The following is an 18,649-nucleotide window of genomic DNA, read 5'->3' as shown; positions in this document are numbered from 1 at the left end:
ATGCTTCACATTGAGTTGGTCAGATCAAAGTATATCATTTCCACTTTGGACTATATAAAAATTCAAAGAAACCAGTGCATACTCCTCAGCCCTTAGCAAATAGTTTACTTAAAATGTGCTGATCTCAACATAAGAAAACATTCTATACACTCATTTGAAATAATGGCTCTTAAAGGAATAAATAAATAAACAATGGCAAATAAAAACCTAACTATTAGTAAAAATACACATTATCTACCTTTACCATAATCTCAGAAATATACCTAGGAGATCAAAACTCAGGTTTCTGTTGACACAAGGAGGGTAGATCTCTAATGGAAAAAAGGAATTAGTTATGCTAAACTTTTCACATTTTGCATCTTACTCTTGCATCGATAAATACTAATGTAGTGATGTTTTGCTAAAAATAGGATCCTCACTTTTTATTTAACTGGAACTGCCTCCTAATTAATGCGTGAACAATTTAAACCGCCTTACCAACAGCGCTTCACGTAAAATGTAGGCAATTATGGGCTCACTCATTCTTTTGCCCTTCTTCAGAAATCCTTTCACAAGATCTGTCACTGATCCTCCGTTGCACAGCTATAAAAGAATATTTCAAGATAGATAATAAAATGATATGCCATTTTAAGTACTTGCTATAAAAGGCTTCCTCAAAACGTTTTACAAAACTGTTCTAATTTTTTGTTTCAAACAATTATTCCCATCATCTTTATGGTTTCATAAATGAAATGAAGATATAAACTTGTACTAGTGTACAATTAATTACTGGAACACAGTTTCCATTTGAATTAATTTTTAGAAGAGAATCTGGAGAAGCACTGGGCTTGGCTTTTAAATTTAAGGAAAAGAATTATGATTCTATAAATCAGTCTCAAATTTTAAGATCTAGGGCTTAAAGGCATTCTTGATTCCTGATAGTTTAATTAATAGTGCAGTGTGACCTCAATCCATGGCTATATACTGCTTCATATGCGCATTAATTTAAAAACATACCTCCCTTCTGGTAAAACTTCAGAGTGTGCTGAAGTAAGGGTTACAAATACTATTTTCGAAAACTGTTTTAAGTGTCATGTTCCCTAGCTTCCTCCCTCCACACCTCCCAAGAGTAGAGGCAAAAAAGAGGGAGGGGCATGGTAGGGGAATTTTTCACATCCAGGTTTCTCTGAAGTTAGGTAACATGAAGTCCCACAGTAAACTTTCAAACGGGCTGTGCATTCTCAGAAGAGACAAACACTGACATTAGCAGTGGAACATGAGAGGGGAGATAACTAGGTAAATGGTCCCAACAAAGCTTTGACCCCGTGATCCCCTAATGTCTGATCCATTAGCGTTTGCTGTCAGCTCTGTCTCTCCCCCCAGGGCTCTGGTCCATGGTCTCCTTGCCCTTACCCTGAACTATGGGGCCTCCTCTGACACCTCAGTGCCTGCAAACTAAGAGCCTGGCATTTCCCTGACTCTACTGACCTAAATGGAGGTAGAAAACATAGGTGAGAGGAAGTGTATTCCTGACACCCTCATCTAAAATACTAAACACATTTTCTCTCAAACTTTTTTCTAACACAGTGATTAGATTTTATTGGATGCCTTAACACTTCTGATACATTATAGATTAGATAATAACAGCTGTGTTGGGCACATTTTTTAAGCTAGCACATTTCTAATCCATTTACATGCATTATCTGTGTATCTCACTACTCTGTGAAATAGGAATTATTAGCATCTCCATACTAAGGATTGGGAAAGTGAGGCACAAAATGCTAAAAGGTAACTTGGAAAAGATCACACAGTAGTGACAGAGCTAAGACCTCAACTTGGACAGCCTGACTTTAGAGTCCAGTCTTACATTTAATCATGACATGTCATGATCCCCCAAAAGGAGGTCTGGGCCGGCTGGTCGATCTAGCCATCTTGTGTAATATTGTTTTTGTAAGTGTGTTTAAAATCTAAACACGAAGTCACAAATGAACACTTAGATGCAACTCCTTTTATAACTTTCTACATTCAAAGAAAACTTTCATCTTCTACAGGAATCTGTGCAGCCCTAGCACTCCCAAACCAGCATTTTCTTCTGCAGAAAAGGGAACACCTTTTAACTGGATAAGAAGCAGAGTGTGCTGTCCTGACAACAGAATACAGGGTCACATTGCCTCCTCTGTGGCCCAGCAAGATTAGTTCACAAAATTATTCAAAATTGACTGAAAAGGGGGTTTCCCTGGTGGCGCAGTGGTTAAGAATCTGCCTGCCAATGCAGGGGACACGGGTTCGAGCCCTGGTCTGGGAAGATCCCACATGCCACGGGGCAACTAAGCCCGTGAGCCACAACTACTGAGCCTGCACGTCTGGAGCCTGTGCTCCACAAGGGGAGAGGCCGCGACAGTGAGAGGCCCGCGCACCGCGATGAAGAGTGGCCCCAGCTTGCCGCAGCTGGAGAAAGCCCTCACACAGAAACGAAGACCCAACACAGCCAAAAAAATTAATTAATTAATTAATTTTTAAAAAATTGACTGAAAAGAAATTGAGTCCTTTAAATTGCAGAGCACTTATTTAAAAGAACCAAGTTTTAGGACCAGTTTTTAAATTTCCAAAATTCATTGCAGGGTGACTGAATGGCTTTTCCTATGTCTCCAAAGTGTGGCCTCTTTGCTGCATCTTCTGTGATTGACTATTATGTTAATTCAAGAGTAAACAGCTAGGATCTTACAGGGAGAATAAAGGAGCCATAAAGAAACGTGCAGGACGAGGTTTCCCTGGTGGCGCAGTGGTTGAGAGTCCACCTGTCAATGCCAGAGGACATGGGTTCGAGCCGTGGTCCGGGAAGATCCCACATGCTGCAGAGCAACTGGGCCTGTGTACCACAACTACTGAGCCTGCACTCTAGAGCCCGCGAGCCACAAATACTGAGCCCTCGTGCCTAGAGCCTGTGCTCTGCAACAAGAGAAGGCACTGCAATGAGAAGCCCGTGCACTGCAACAAAGAGTAGCCCCTGCTCACCGCAACGAAGAGCAGCCCCTGCTCACCGCAACTAGAGAAAGCCCATGTACAGCAACGAAGACCCAACGCAGCCAAAAATAAATAAATAAATAAAATAAAAAATAAATAAATTTATTTTTAAACAAAGAAATGTGCAGGAAATAAAATAAAAATTGAAAAAAGAACTAATGCGACCATAGAGTTTGCACTAAGAAGTTCAAATACCACTTTCTGGTATCAATATTTCTTTGACATAGTTATTTTCCCTAACTAGTAAAGTTGAGAATACAGGATTCTTTGTGATATACACTTTAGTTTTTTTTTAAAGTAAGGTATGTTGAGGCATAATTTACATACAATAAAATTCACCCAATTTAGCATACAATTCTGAGTATTGACAAACATATTAGTCATGTAACCACAACCACAGTCAAGATACAGAACAACTCCATCACACAAAAATCTACCCTCCTGTCTCTTTGTAGTCAAACCTCTTCCCCAGTCCCTGGCAAGCACTAATCTCTTTTCTGCCCCTATGATTTTGTCTTCGCAGGAATGTCATGCGGATTGAGTCATAAGGTGTGTAGCCCATTAAGTCTAGCTCCTTTGATTTGGCACAATGAATCTGAGATTCATCTTTGTTGCTGTACATTCCTTCTTTAATGCTATTTTAATGTTAGTCATTCCTTCTTTAATGCTGAGTATTCCACTGAATAGATAAACCACTGTTTGTTTATCCATTCATTAAGTGAAAGACTTTTGAGTTGTTTGCAGTTTTTGGCAATTATGAGGAAAACCACTGTAAACATTTGCATAATAGGCTTTTCCATGAATATGGTTTTCATTGCTGTTGGGAATTGTTGGGTCCTATCGGTCACATGTATGACCTTCTAGGTATTTGCTAAACTATTTCCCGAAGTGGCTGTACCATTCTGCATTCCCACTAGCAGTGAACGAGAGTTCCAGTTGCTCCACATCCTCGTCAGCAGTTGACACTGTGACTTTTTAAAAAGTCATTCTAAATGGATCTCATGTGATTTTGATTTGAGTTTGTCTAATGACTAATTTCATTGACCATCTTTTCATGTATGTATTTGCTATCCATTTACTTTCTCTGGTGAAGTGTTCAAATTTTTGGTTCATTTTTAATTTTTTTTTATTATTGAGTTTTGAGAGTTCTTTATGTATGTTGGATACAAGTCCTTTCTCCCAGTTTGTGGCTTGACCTTTTATTTTAAGTGTCTTTTGAAAAGCAGAAGTTCTAAATTTATCATGTTAAAAATTTTACGGAAAGTGTTTTTTATGTCATATCAAGAAAATGTTTGCCTAACCCAAGGTCAAAAAATTTTTCTTCTATAATTCCTTCAGGAAGTTTTATAGTTTTAGGTTCCACATACAGGTAGGTCTATAATCCATTTTCAGTTAATTTTTGTACATGTGTTAGGTATGGATTATATATGGATGCCCAATTATTACAGAACACTTTTCTGTTATTCAAAGGTACCCAGAAAACAGAAAATATGACTCTGAATTGGGTTTAAAACCTAGTTACCAACACAAGGAATAGGGTAATCTTAAATGTATACTGTTAAGTGAAAGAAGGCAATTTGAAAATACTACATACTGTATGATTCCAACTATATGACATTCTGGAAAAGGCAAGACAATGGATCCTGTAAAAAGATCAATGATTAACAGGGTTCAGGGAAGAGAAAGGGAAGAATGACCAGATGGAGCACAGAGGAATTTTTAGGGCAGTGAAACAAGTCTATATGATATTGTAATGGTGGATACAGGTAATTATTTATTTGTCAAAATCCATAAAAATTATACCACCAAGAGTGAACCCTAAGGTAAACTGTGGACCTTGGACGGTACTGATGTGTCAGTGTAGGTTCGTCAATTGTAACAAATGCACCACTCTGATAAGAAATGTAGATAATGGGGGAGTCTATGCATGTGTGAGGGCAGAGGACATATGAGAAATCTCTGTACCTCCCTCTCAATTTTTCTGTGACTCTAAAACTATGCTAAAAAATAAAGTCTTTAAAATATCTGTAAAATGTACAACACAGAGAATTAACCCTAATGTAAACTATGGACTTTAGTTAACAATAATGTATCATTATTAGTCTCATCAACTGTAACAAATGTACCATACCAATGCAAGATGTTAATAACAGGGAAAACTTGGTGAGGGGCATTTATGGAAACTCTCTGAACTTTCCACTCATTTTTTCCATAAACCTAAACCTGTTCAAAAAAATAAAATCTATTAATTTTTTAAAATCTAGCTGCTAACATCAAGAATATTTGAAAAGGTCCTAAACTAATAATGAAGGAGCAAAGAAAATTACTCCAAGTTATGTCAGACCCCTTACAGGGTCTTCTTAGAAACTAATTATTCTACTATTTGGCTGCTGCCTAAGCAGGAATAGTGGTTTAATTTTCAGAATGGAAAGGGGTCTTTTGAATGAAACTTCAAGAAGAGGTAGATTAAAACGAAAAAGAAATTATTAAACAGACCATAGGGACCAAATATCAATAAACCACAAGTTAACTTGTGGTTGACCTCTTCCTAAAGATGCCCAAGATGAGATATCACCATGAATATTCTAAATAGTTGGTTAGAATTAGCAACATTTCAAATATGCTCTAGGATGAAATTTACTTTTGTTCAATTAGCATAAAATGCCTTTCATACATGAATAAAGTGAAAAACAATTAACTTTAGTACCTTTGTTTTTAAATGAATGTGAAGGATTAAAATATATTAAAGGAAATGCAAATGTTGAATTAAGCAACAGATCATAAAAAATGAAAATGACCGTTATGTTTCCATTTAAAAAGAACTGCACCCAGAGGAATGAATTGCATCATATTAACCCTATGCAATTCTTAAATCACCAAGATAGGTTAAAAGGGGGATTTGTAATAGGGGACCAGAAAACCCTTAAGCGTAGCTTCGCAGCACAATGCTACAACAGGGCCTTAACGTTCTTTCACTGAACAAAACTGAAGCATAATTTTCTTAAGCCAGAGCTACACTAATGAAAGGACAGAGCAACAGTGAGAATGAATCCTCTCCCTAGGCTGCAGTCAAACATGAAAAAAAACCCAATAACCTAAATCAAAAGAGATGATATTCTCTGAACAGATCATTACAACTCACTTCCAAAGACAGCTTTTATAAGTTTTCAAAATGTATTCTGTCTTCACTGTGTTAGGAGAGATACGAGATTTTTACTCGAATTTCTGGAAAAGGACTACTGACTTCTGCAGTTGGCATTTCTGACTTTTGCTGTTTTTCATTGTTTTTTCTTTATTCTAAGAATGCTCTAAGACGCTTCGCTTAGCCTGACCATATCCCATGTGAGGCCACAAAAGCAGAAACTCTCATTTTCTAACACTCATTCTAGTTTTTTTACTTTGCTCATTTTATAAAAGCGTTTGAGTCGTTTTATAGAAACCAATTTTTAGCAAACACCTACACGTGAAGTTTTTGGTAACTGTGGGTGTAATGTTATAAGACACGGCTGTATTGCTTGCAGAGTAACTGCACCATTTCACACTGCCGAAGTAATGTGTAAAAGTTCAATTTGCTCCACAACCTCACCAATACTGGGTATTATAAGTCTTTTAAATTTTAGTCATGTTAGTGGGTGTGTACTATAGCTTCATTGTGGTTTTAATTTGAATTTCCCCCCAAAAGAAAGATATTAAACATATTATATATATGCTTTTGCAAGGAGTCCAAACTTTTTTTGCACACTTCATAAGAAATTGGGTAGATGCACTTTGTTAGGTGAAATTTCCATCTATTCCTAGAGTGCTGAGATTATCACAAATGGGTGTTGAATTTTGACACGTTTTTATTGATTTTTTTCTCTTTGATTCCATTAATACAGTGAATTATGATGCAATAAATTTTAATGTTTAACAAACTTATTTTAATGTTTTAATAAAATTGCATTCCTGGGATCAATCCCATTCAGTCATAACATATTAACATTTTTATATATTACTGGATTCAATTTGTTAATATTTTGAGAAAGATTTTTCCCAAATGTGTTCATGTGAAATGTCAGAATATATTTTCTTTTCTTGTCATATCTTTGTCTTCTTTCGTCAGTATAATGTTGCCCTCATAAATGAGTCAACAAGACTGATTATTTCTTTCTTAAAGATTTCATAGGATTCATTTTTTTTCCCCAGAATGACAGTGTGAAGAACTCTGTGGACTCATTCCCCAGTATAACTGGTGAAAATTATAAAAATAAACAATGAGTTAAAGTCTTTGGAAATTGTAAGGGTGTACAGCAAATGAAGTAACATTTAAGAACACAACTAATATTTGTAGTATTTAATTTTGTCCTCTATAGGCTTATTAACTGTACTTTTTCATTTTATTTTTAGTGGTTGCTTTAGCGTTTACAATATGCACCTTTAACTTAACACAGTATGCCTTAAAATAATATTATACCACTTCATAAGTAATGTAAGACCCTTAAGACTGTACGTTTCCATTTTTCCTCTCCTGTCCCTTTGCTATTGTTGTTATACATTTTAATTCTGCATGTAATGACCCCACAAACCATAATTATAATTATGGTTTCAAACAGTGATTTTTTTCTTTTAAAGATACTAAAAAATATAACATACAAAGTTTCTTATTTATCTTTATATTTACCATGGATAATATTCTTCATTTCTTTTTGCAGGTCTGAGTTTTTATATGAAGTCATTTTCCTTCAGCCTGAAAACTTTATTCCACATTTTTATGGTGCAGGTCTCTGACGGTAAATTCTTTTCCTTTGATGAAAACATCTGTCTTTATTTTGCCTTCATTAATGAATAACATTTTCACTGTATACAGATTTCTAAGTTGAAAGGCTTTCAATGTTTTAAATATACCATTCCACTGCACTGGAGGACAGACCAGTGACCACGCTTCTCTCTGACCCCTACATGTCCTCTTGGTGCTTTTGTAATGGTCTCTTCATTATTAGTGTTCAGCACCTTGTTTGTGACATATCTTAGTGTGGTTTTCTTTGTTTATCCTACAAGAGGGATTTTGAGCTTCTTAGATCTGTGACTTTTTAGTGTTTACCAAATTCAGAAAAATTGCAGCCATCATTTATTTAAATACTGTATCTCTGCCCCCCCACCCCGCCCCTGTACTGCTCTTGGACTGAAATTACACACAGTTTAGAATACTAGATAATTCCCATAAGTCGCAGGGGTCTTTCCCCCTTTTTTGTCTGTCTGTGCTCAGTTTAGACAACTTCTATTTTCCGGTCTTCAAATTCACTGATCTTTTCTTCCACATGTCTAAGCTGCTGTTAAACTCAATACTATATATTTTTCACTACAGATATTGTACTTTTCTATTCTAGAAGCTCCATTCAACTCTTTTCTATAGTTTTCATTTCTTTCAACATTATGTTCATGTTTTCCTTTTGAAATCCTTGAACGCTGTGATAATAGCTGTTTTAAAGTCTTTATCTGCTAATTCCATTATCCTGGTTATTCCTGGGTCTGGCTCTTTTGACTGATTTTTATTCTGATAATGGGTCACCTTTTCCTGCTTCTTTACATATCTAATAATTTTTTATTAAATGATGGACATGACTAATTTTACATTTGAATGTTCAGATCTTGTTGTCTTCCCTTAATGAACGTTGAATTTTGTTCTGTCAGGCAGTTAATCTACTTGTGGACCAACCTGAACATTTCAAGCCCTGTTTTTGAACTTCTTATGGGAGGCCAAGAGAAGTTCTTATTCTAGGGTGAGTCTAGCCCTTCCTTTAACGCATAACCCTTCTGGAGGGTCTCTACTAAGTGTCTCAGGGGTTCAACAAAGATTCCCCAATTTGGCTGATCAGAACTCAAGCATCTCTCAACCCTGCACGAACTCCAGCAGTTGTTCAGATTACTGCTTTTCAGTAATTCTTACCCTAATAATTGTTCTTTGCCCAACTGCCTGAAATCTTGCCCTATACATTTCCAGCTTGGTTTTCAGTAAAAGACTCAAGGGAACCCCTATGCAGATTTCTGGAGCGTTTTTCCCGCTTAACTCTCTCTTCTTTGAAAATTCCAGCCACTTCTGCCTTCCCAATCTTTTCAGTTCAGCAGGATAGCTGTGATCTCCTTGGGAATGTCCTCCTTATGCCCGTGGTCTGGAAACTGCCTCCAAGATTAAAGATGGGATAATTGTAGTGTTCCTCTTGTTTATTTCCTTTTCTCAATGTCACAGTCTTAAGCTCTCTCCCAGTGTTTGAAAATTGTTGTGTTTTTAAAAATATATTTTATGCCGTTTTCTAGTTATTTATGGTACAGCCACGCAATGATGCAAGTTACTGTCATGGCCAGAGCAGAAGTCCCAGATTACTTCTATGCACGCTGAAATCTGAGAAGCTCTAGCAGTGTTTTCCAAACTTTCCTTTGATAAGAATCACCTTAGTACTTGTTTAAAAAACTAGTTTCCTAAAACTCATTCTTGGAGTTTCTGCTTCAGTGGGTTTGAGATGGGGATGATCCTTATCAGAGTATCTGGAATATATATTAAAGAACAAAGGTACCACAAGTGTCCTGCTTTTTTTTTTTTTCAGGTGGAGGCTTAAAATGTTACCTACTCAGCTAGGCCTTCTTTCACCTCTCTTTTCGTAAAGGGTCTTCTTTTTCATTCTTTATTAGCACCCCATTTATATTCTTCATAGTATCAATAACAATGTGTAATTATTTAATTTGTCTATTTAGTTTTAAATTGTCTTTCTGCACCATTAGACTCTAAGCCCCAGGATGACAGTTTGTCTTGTTCTCCACTGAATGTCCAGAACCTACCAAAATGCCTGGCCCAAAGTAATAGATAATATTTATGGAATTAATAAATGACTGGATGAATAAACTTTAGTCTTAGACACTTATGCATGCACGCACGCGCACGCACACACACACACAATGACAGAGGCCATCTTTTCACAGCCACTATGGCTGAGGACATACTAGACAAATAGACTCTGAGACAGAAGACTGTATTCCTCAAGTACTTAAGGTGCTGCTGTCCGGCCAACCAAGAAAGGGTGAATTACAATTTTGCCCCTCGAGCTCATCAGTAGAAAATGCTTAACACCAGACTGATTTAACTCAATTTTGACTCTGTTTTTTAGTCTCCCGATTTAGTGATAATCAGATGCAGAAACCTAGTGACCTCCCCCGAGCCCCGCCTACATCCAGCCCCTGATCCTCCACAGGAGATGCTAGGAATTAACGGAAACACTAAGCAAAAGAGGTATGTACATTTTACAAAGCAGGTCAGTCAAGAGATATGATAGCAATAAGCAAAAATTAATATAAGTCTGGTATTTCAAAATGAAGCATAAGTAAAAAAAAAAAAAATACATCAGTTTTCCCTTTATGCTGACATCATTAGGAAAACCTAGAATACTAAGTAACAATAAAAATTCCCAGAGACATTTTGCAAAAAAAATCAGTTCCCACAAAAGAAAACTTTCTACCCCTTCTCTTCTTAGGTAGTTTCATTACAAATGTGTAACTGGAATTTCAGAGAGCTAGCAACTAGTGCTCTTCTCTATGTCCTGAAAATGAATATACAGAGAATTTAGAAGGAAATAGTTCCTAAACAGAGGCCTGTATATCATTAATGCTCAAAAATTTATAGTGTAACAAAATGAAAGAAAAAAAACAGGAAGAAGAAAAATTGTATCAAACTGAAAGCAATAATTCAAAAATCACAACTAAATAACAGAAAAAACAGACTATCCAGTAAAATCTGAGCAAGTAATCCCCTTCTTAGAATTTCAATTCTGGATCGAAATATAAATAAAATGATTTTTCAAGATGAAAAACCTCTGGGCAGGAGTTTGTCTAAGCTGGTACGGCGCCCCCGGCACATGCCAGGATGATAACGAGGGATATTACTGATGGCTCAGCCCCTCCAGGACACACCTTCTTTATGTAGATTCACATCAGAAGTCTAGCACTGTTAGCATGACTCTCTGGGTAACACCACAGCCCCTCTTTGGCCATCCTTACCCTCATGCAGAATAATTTATTGGGGCTTTATTATGATAAGAGGTATAATTAGTAGTCATTTTGTAGAATAAAGTATTTATGCCACAAGCCAATTTTCTGAAAGTGCCTCTAAAGCAGCACCTGCACCATTCATGTTTATAAATCAGGTAATTGTACATCTAGCCACTTATGTGTATATATAATTAGTCTAATTTGCATATGTGCAAATCAATTACCTTACATACAGTTTGCCAACTTCTTGCTTTCTCTGTGTTTTTCCCCCACTTTGTGAGTGCAAATAGGTCAGATTCCTGAAATACTATTTTAATAAATTACCATTTATTCTTTTTTCTCAAGCCTTTTAGGGATATTTCCAATACCTCCATCTGATAATAAAATATAAGGACAAAGTTCAAAGAAGCTGTTAAGTCTCTGCTGATTCATTATATCAGGAAGCCACTTTGCTTGTACCTGATGTTCCAAAAGTATTTTAATCAATCTTTTCTGCTCTCTCAAAAGAACATTTAACTATGACCTGGAGTCTCCAACTCACACCTAACTCCAAGTGATTATACTGAGAAATGACAATATAATTAGAATAGGAATTTGTTAGGCATAAAAGACAGTGAATGATCTCATTCAATATTTTTAAACTCTGGGCAAAGATCTGTACCTTGTGTCCTTGCGCATTTAGGCCTACATCAGGCAGAACACCTGTATCTTCAAATGCTAATTTTCCAATGATTCAACAAGGAAAAAAATTAAAGATGCATTACTGAAAATGTTCTGAAGGATATAAATATACAAAATTTTATTCAAGACTGCATTAAGGATTTGCAGAGCATCACATCTCAAATACACAAACACAAATATGAAGTAAATTCTTTACAATTCACCATTAATTTAAGGCAAAATGGTTTAAGTTCATAATTTATATTCTATTACTCAGGTAATTATGTTGAGATGAGTAAAAGTTTTGCTTTGTTTTAATGCATGATTTAACTAAAACTATAAAGCTATCTTGAACTAAACTGAGAAATACAAAATAATTCTGAAATCGTAATAAATTGCCTACCTTTGAAGAACACAACTGGTTATTTAGAATTTTTTTTAAACTTCTATAAAATAATGCACAGTTTCAGATTCTGAGAAGGTTCTTGAAAATTCTATTTTACAATTTTGAAAGACTGGTTCAATTAAAGGTGGCAGATTAAACATATACATTTATTTCCTCTCACATGTGAATCTCCATTAAAATGCTAGTAAAAGAATAAAAAAGTATAAAACCACAAGAGAAAAAAGAACAAAAAGGGAGAGAAGTGGAGAAGAGATCACAACAAAATTTTTCAACATGGCATGCAGATGACTGAGTGGTAACTGAGCAATGCAGAGGAAGCCACAAACTGAAGTGCTAGCTGGGGGCTATTTTGAGGTCACCTGAGCAGATTAACCCAAACAGGGCAAGGTAAGAGTGAAAGTGGAGGAGATGGGAGGGGAGGGGCAGAAAAAAGGGATCCTTTGGAGGTCTCTCATCAAGACTTGACACCCTCTTACCCAACATACAAAATATCAACATCCAGGAGCCTGCCTGAGCACCACACACACACACACACACACACACACACACACACACACACAGATGGGGGTTTTGTTCCTTAGAAAAACTGAACTGAATGGACTCAAGATCTGGTGACATCAGTAGCATGGATAACGGGAGCAAGGCACATAACTACATGATGTGCGAAACAGAGAAGTAACCTGGGAAAGAGGAGGCCAAGGGATCCAGAAACGGTGGATTCCACCCAGGTGAGCAGCAGAGAGATATCAGAGGTCAGATACCTGGCAGACCTCCAGAATGGAGCAGGAGGGCATAGGGTTCCAGAGGTGCAATTAATAATCGTGCCAAAATTCAGAATACGGATTAGGAAATGAAAGAGTAGAGAAGTTCGGCCATCTATTCCAGGTACAGCGATCAACACAGCAAAAGCACACACCTCCCTGCTCAGGACAGGGTGGTACCACTAACCTGGATCTACACTAATATTGTTCTGTATTATAAACCCTCTGGTTCTACTTGCTTTTTATTAATCAAGTGAATGTATTTATTTTTAAAAAGATAAGAATGATTAAGTCTATCTGAAATTATATGAACCGGAAAAATACGCTAATTTCATAAATAATATTGTCAATCATTTTAAACATACAAAAAAAAGATGAAGGAAATATGTTCAGAGGTAAGAGTGGTTCTTTTTATAGTTTCAAGTATTTTCTACAATGATCACTACTTGTAGATTCGTTTAAAAACCATAATAGAAAAAATATAAAGTATGGAGACAATATAATTTATAAATGATTACTGTGCAGGAAAATCAATGGCACATTCTAAAAAAGAAACAGAATAATCAAATGTTAATGAAATAATGTGAATACAAGACACAGAGAACAAACCTGTGGTTGTCAAGGGGAAGCGGGGTGCAGGGGAGAGATGGATTGGGAATTTGGGATTAGCAGATGCAAACTATTATATATATAATGGATAAACAACAAGGTCCAACTGCACAGCACAGTAAACTATGTTCAATATCCTGCGATAAACTGCATGGAAAAGAATATGAGAAAGAGTGTATCTATCTATCTATAGATAGATAGATAGATATAATTGAATCACTTTGCTTTACTCCATAAACTAACATTCTAAATCAACTATACTTCAATTAAAAAAATAAAATAATGTGAATACAATAAATAGATGCTGTTACGGTGAACAAATAAAGGTTTTACTAGCCCTGAGTTTGACAAGAGCAGCTTTTAAAAATTTTTATAAATTTTATTGGAATTAGTGATTACTTCACCTTGAATAAAAATACTCAATGAAAATCAGAAGAAACACATTCTTACATTCTTCTACGACTGGCAGTTACCTTAGTGGGGCACCTTCCAGTACTCCTGCATTAGAGAGAATTGTCCCAACCTATTCTCAGAAATTGAAAAGGCAGACTCCATAATTTCCCTTTGGCAACTTATTCAATATTCAACACCATTTCTAGTAAGGTTTTTCCCTATAAATGTAAATACGGTTGACCCTCCGTATCCACGGATCACGCTGTTTGAATCCAACTACGTGGAACCCACAGATATGGAGGACTCACCGTACCTGGTTCTGTAGTTTATGCCATTAGTATTCAGTGAAGCCAGAAGAAGAAATCAGCAGCTCGCCATTTTTGTCTAATGAAGCCTCAGGTACATTAATTTCCTCTCATATCATAGCACCTGGCACTGAGCCTCTGTCACGTGTTATGTTGAACAAAATATGGATGAATAAATAAAAATTATAGTGAAGTCCCTTTATAACATGTTCTTCTGAAAGAAAAATAATCCTGGTTTCTTTAGTCTTTTATTGTGGAAACATTTTCTTTTATTGTTTTTTTTTTTTTTTGTCTACACAGCGTGTGGGATCTTAGTTCCCCCACTAGGTATCTGACCCGTGCCCCCTACAGTGGAAGGGCGGAGTCTTAACCACTGGACTGCCAGGGAAGTCGTGAAACATTTTCTTTTAATCTTTAATTAATTTTCTTTCATTTCCCCATGTTTCTAAAGGTGGCAAGACCAGAACTGGGCATAACATTCAACAAAGGATGTGACCAGCCAGGAACATATTAGAACTGCTTTACGGGGTCAATGTTACATAAACATTAAGTCATTCCAAGACCACACTGCAGGGGTTTCCCTGGTGGTGCAGTGGTTAACAATCTGCCTGCCAATGCAGGGGACATGGGTTCGAGCCCTGGTCCGGGAAGATCCCACATACCATGGAGCAGCTAAGCCTGTGCGCCACAACTACTGAGCCTGCACTCTAGAGCCCGCGAGCCACAACTACTGAGCCTGTGCGCCTAGAGCCCGCGGGAATAGAGCCCGTGCTCCACAACAAGAGAAGCCACCGGAATGAGAAGTCCACGCGCCGCAACAAAGAGTAGCCCCCGCTCGCTGCAACTAGAGAAAGCCTGCGTGCAGCAACCAAGACCCAACGCAGCCAAAACGAAATAAATAAATAAATTAAATAAATTTATTTTAAAAAAAAGACCACATTGCAAATTTCCACATGTAAAATAATGCTGAAACACTCACCTCAAGAACCAGCCACAGCTTATCTCCATTTATTTTATCCTTCTTAAAGTACATGCCATAGAATCTGACCACATTAGGATGGTCAGAAAGTGCTTTTAAGATGTTGTACTCTGCTTCAATCTCTTCATCAATATCCTAGTTTCAAAAAGTCATGGGGAGAGAACGGTGAGGAAAACATGAATGAAGTCAAAGAAACAATTTAGACTACCAAATGTAGAATTTTATTTTGTCAAAGCAAAGTCAGAATAGTTTTTACTGCACTCAGTACTATGTATTGAAACTTCTTATTACACTGCTTAAGGGGAGAGATTGTGATTTTCCTGCTAATCATATATATCTCTAACTACATTTATTTCTTTGAAAAGGAATAAATAAAAGGCTATTTTTGTGTGCAATGAGAAAGAAACGTATATGGAGAACCACCTAAGATGATTTTCCTTTCTTTGTAGTGTTAACTTTATTTCGATGGCAAAGCCATTTATTTGAAATGAAAACTTTTAGCTGGTTCATTTTGTTTCTTTGAAGTACAAGATATTCGAAGGCTATCCAAAACTAGTCATACATGCAATGAACTCCCACCTTTCCAAAAAAGTGAGTTAAGTTACATAAATTGGCATACAGCCTTTAGTTAGCTAAAGGCCCATTCCCCAGAAGTAGAATAGGTTGTTATCCCATCAGTAAAAGTGCAAACATGACTAGGTACTTAGTCATGTATCTAGGAAAATCACATATACATGAAACAACTCACAGAGTCATAAATAAGAAAAAGACTTCTAATATTTTACGGTAACATTTAAGGTCCACACTGTTTTAAGACAGAATCATGGAATCAGAGAGCTGGAAAGAATTTCAGACCAGAGCTCTAATTTGAGAGGAAGAAACTAAAGCTCAGGGCAGTCAGGGTCACAGGAGCTGGTTTGTGTGAGATCCAGGACTAGCCTACTGCCTTCTAGTATTGCTCATTTCCTCCCTACCTTGGAGAGAAGATTATTAGTTCAAAATCCATAACAGTGAGACCCTTTTAATAAAAAGTTTTAAAAAAGCCACTCTGCAAAATGCCTGGGTGCATCTAAATTTATTTTATTAAGATTATAATCTTCTGGTTATAAATCTTTTTTATTTGATTTGTGGCATGATGAATGAGAGTAAATAAAGAATTCTTAGGGAAATACACAGGTACTGTGACAAGAATAACAGCAGCAAAAGAACACATTTCATACTGTAGTTATGAATCTACATGTTTCATTTAAGCAATAGAACAAGACATGATGTATAAGGTTAGCAGTCTACCAAACACGAGTAGATTATGAAAGAATAACAGCTACATGTATTCACAAGCCACTTGTTCTTGTCCACAAAGAAGCAGAGGAATGGGAGAGAGACACTGATTATGGGGCGATACATTGGGATCAGTCTGGAGCCCTTTCTCTCGCCACCATGGACCTCAACCCTTAACAGTGAAGACCAAAGGACAGACCCATAATTGCAAAGACCAGAGGTACAGTTACTTTGGTACAGCCTAATTTGTGTCTCTCTTCCCTCAGTTTGAATGGTAAGAACTTTCCAACAGGGGAACATGAACACATGCAGCATCAGTGAAGCCTGGTCACAGTGCTATTCATTTTTTTCCCTCCAGTGTATCTAATTTACTACTTGAAAAGAAACCCCACCTTCCCTCTCCTCTGCTCAAAGATATATGAAACTATGTAGTTATCATGGATTTAGCAGAAATAAACTATCAAAAAAGAAAGAGCAACACCAAGGTGAACAGAGGCCCAGGGGCAGACCTTTTGCAGAGTCCTACACTTTATGAGCATAGCAGCGGTGACAAGGACTCTGATGCCCTCCCCACACACATCACGTCATTTCCATCACACGGCACTCCCATCACGTGTGCAAGAGCTGAGTAATTGGAGAAGTTGCTCTCAGTAGAGGTTTGGGGATTATGGGATCACTGAGCTTATTCTAGCTCCCCCCAGGTGCTAGGGGAGAGCTACGTATGTCCCAGTAGCTGAAAATGCTCCCCAATGTCCAGCTCTCACTCCCAGAAAGAAGAATCTCATCCATCTCCTCATGCTCTTAAAGGCAAAGAAAGACGAGTTTCCCTCATCACAACTGGATTTCCCCATAAAAGCAAAGGAGGAGCCCATTGGGGCACTGCTGAAAAAGAGGCCATGTGGACGGACCAGGACATTCAATTTTTCACAAGGAACCTCACCCTGGTTATAAAGGAACATCATTTCTGCTCTGGAAACATTTAAGTAAACCTGAAAATTAACTTCCCTTTTCTGAATGAAATTTAATTTAAAAAATATTTCTGGTTTGGAATAAGAGGAATTCTGCCTGAAGCCTAAATGAACACAGGAAGAAAAGGAGATCTGGTATAGACGATATTTTAGGATTACTTCTAGACCCATAAATCTGTATTCTGACAACACTTTGAAATCTAAAATAATATTAAATCAACTGTTGAGCTGTTGAGAGTTGTATTATTTATATACTTATTTGCATTACATATTTATTCTTATATCAAGTATTTATTGTACCTTATTATATATGTTAAGCATATAAACAAGGAACCTCTAACAAGTAGATTTTTTTTTAAAACATTTTCTTCAAATTGTAACTGACATTGTGATAAATAAATCAAGATAAGATACCTAGAGACTTTTTAACTGTTTAATACAGATTTTTTTAAAGTTACTCAACAGGAAAAAAAAAAACCAATGTGACTTACATGAATCGGATCCAGAATTTTGACTGCTGCCTTTTGGCCATTTTTCTTATTCAACACTTTAAAAACTTTTCCATAAGTTCCTTTGCCGATTGTTTCAGTGATTTCCCATGTATCAGAAGGATCGGGAAAGTTATCAAAGATGATTGTTTTTCCAATTAATGGAAGCATCTTAAAAGTTTAAATCACTGGAGAGAAAAAGCACAGAGTTTCATCTACATTTGATTGGTGATATTAAATGGCACACATAAACTCACGGGAAATTATCTAATATTTTCACTGATATGGAAAATACATAGCAGTAACCAAATGTACTGAGAGTCATGGAAAAATTTTAATTTCAATTCTTTTTTGCAAACAAATGAATATGAGTTTAATAATGCTTTGTAAGCAGGGCTTTCCATGTTTAACACAGTTCCACTTTAATTGCTACTAATTATTTTCAGATTAAAGTAAGAGGCACATATTTAAATCATTTTGATTTACTGCTTTATATGAACCTTAGAGATGATAAAATTCCACCTCTCCATCAAAGCAAGTCCCACACTTTAAAATGATTGTGTTTTGTATCACTGGTCTATGTAAATAAAAACCCAATGATCGGTCCCCCACTGCTTTTAGGATGAAATTTCTTTCACATAAACTACCAGGTCCTTTAAAATATGGCCCTTGCTTAATTTCCTAGCCTCATGTCTCAACACCTCTTCCCTCAGACACTACAAACCAGCCACTTGGGATCCCTCAGGTCATTTCTTTCTTGCTTGAGGATCTTCATATACACTA

General features: G+C 36.6%; 1 protein-coding gene across 1 annotated transcript in view; it reads right to left on the bottom strand.

Annotated features, from left to right (window-relative positions):
• The window catches only part of MYO3A (myosin IIIA), a gene marked incomplete at both ends in the record, with an annotated part of 170,181 nt that extends 152,144 nt beyond the window's left edge, over positions 1-18,037 (bottom strand). Inside the window, 3 exons of the mRNA XM_082839748.1 lie at positions 478-582; positions 15,133-15,267; positions 17,870-18,037. Of these exons, the coding sequence (XP_082695874.1) occupies positions 478-582; positions 15,133-15,267; positions 17,870-18,037 (408 nt within the window). The remainder of the gene's footprint in view (positions 1-477; positions 583-15,132; positions 15,268-17,869) is intronic.
• Positions 18,038-18,649: the final 612 nt, after the last annotated feature.

Source organism: Leucopleurus acutus (genome assembly GCF_964270905.1).
Source record: "Leucopleurus acutus genome assembly, chromosome: 1".
Classification (NCBI taxonomy): Eukaryota; Metazoa; Chordata; class Mammalia; order Artiodactyla; family Delphinidae; genus Leucopleurus; species Leucopleurus acutus.
Note: the sequence above shows the minus strand (reverse complement) of the source record. Positions and strands in the feature narration are given on the sequence as shown.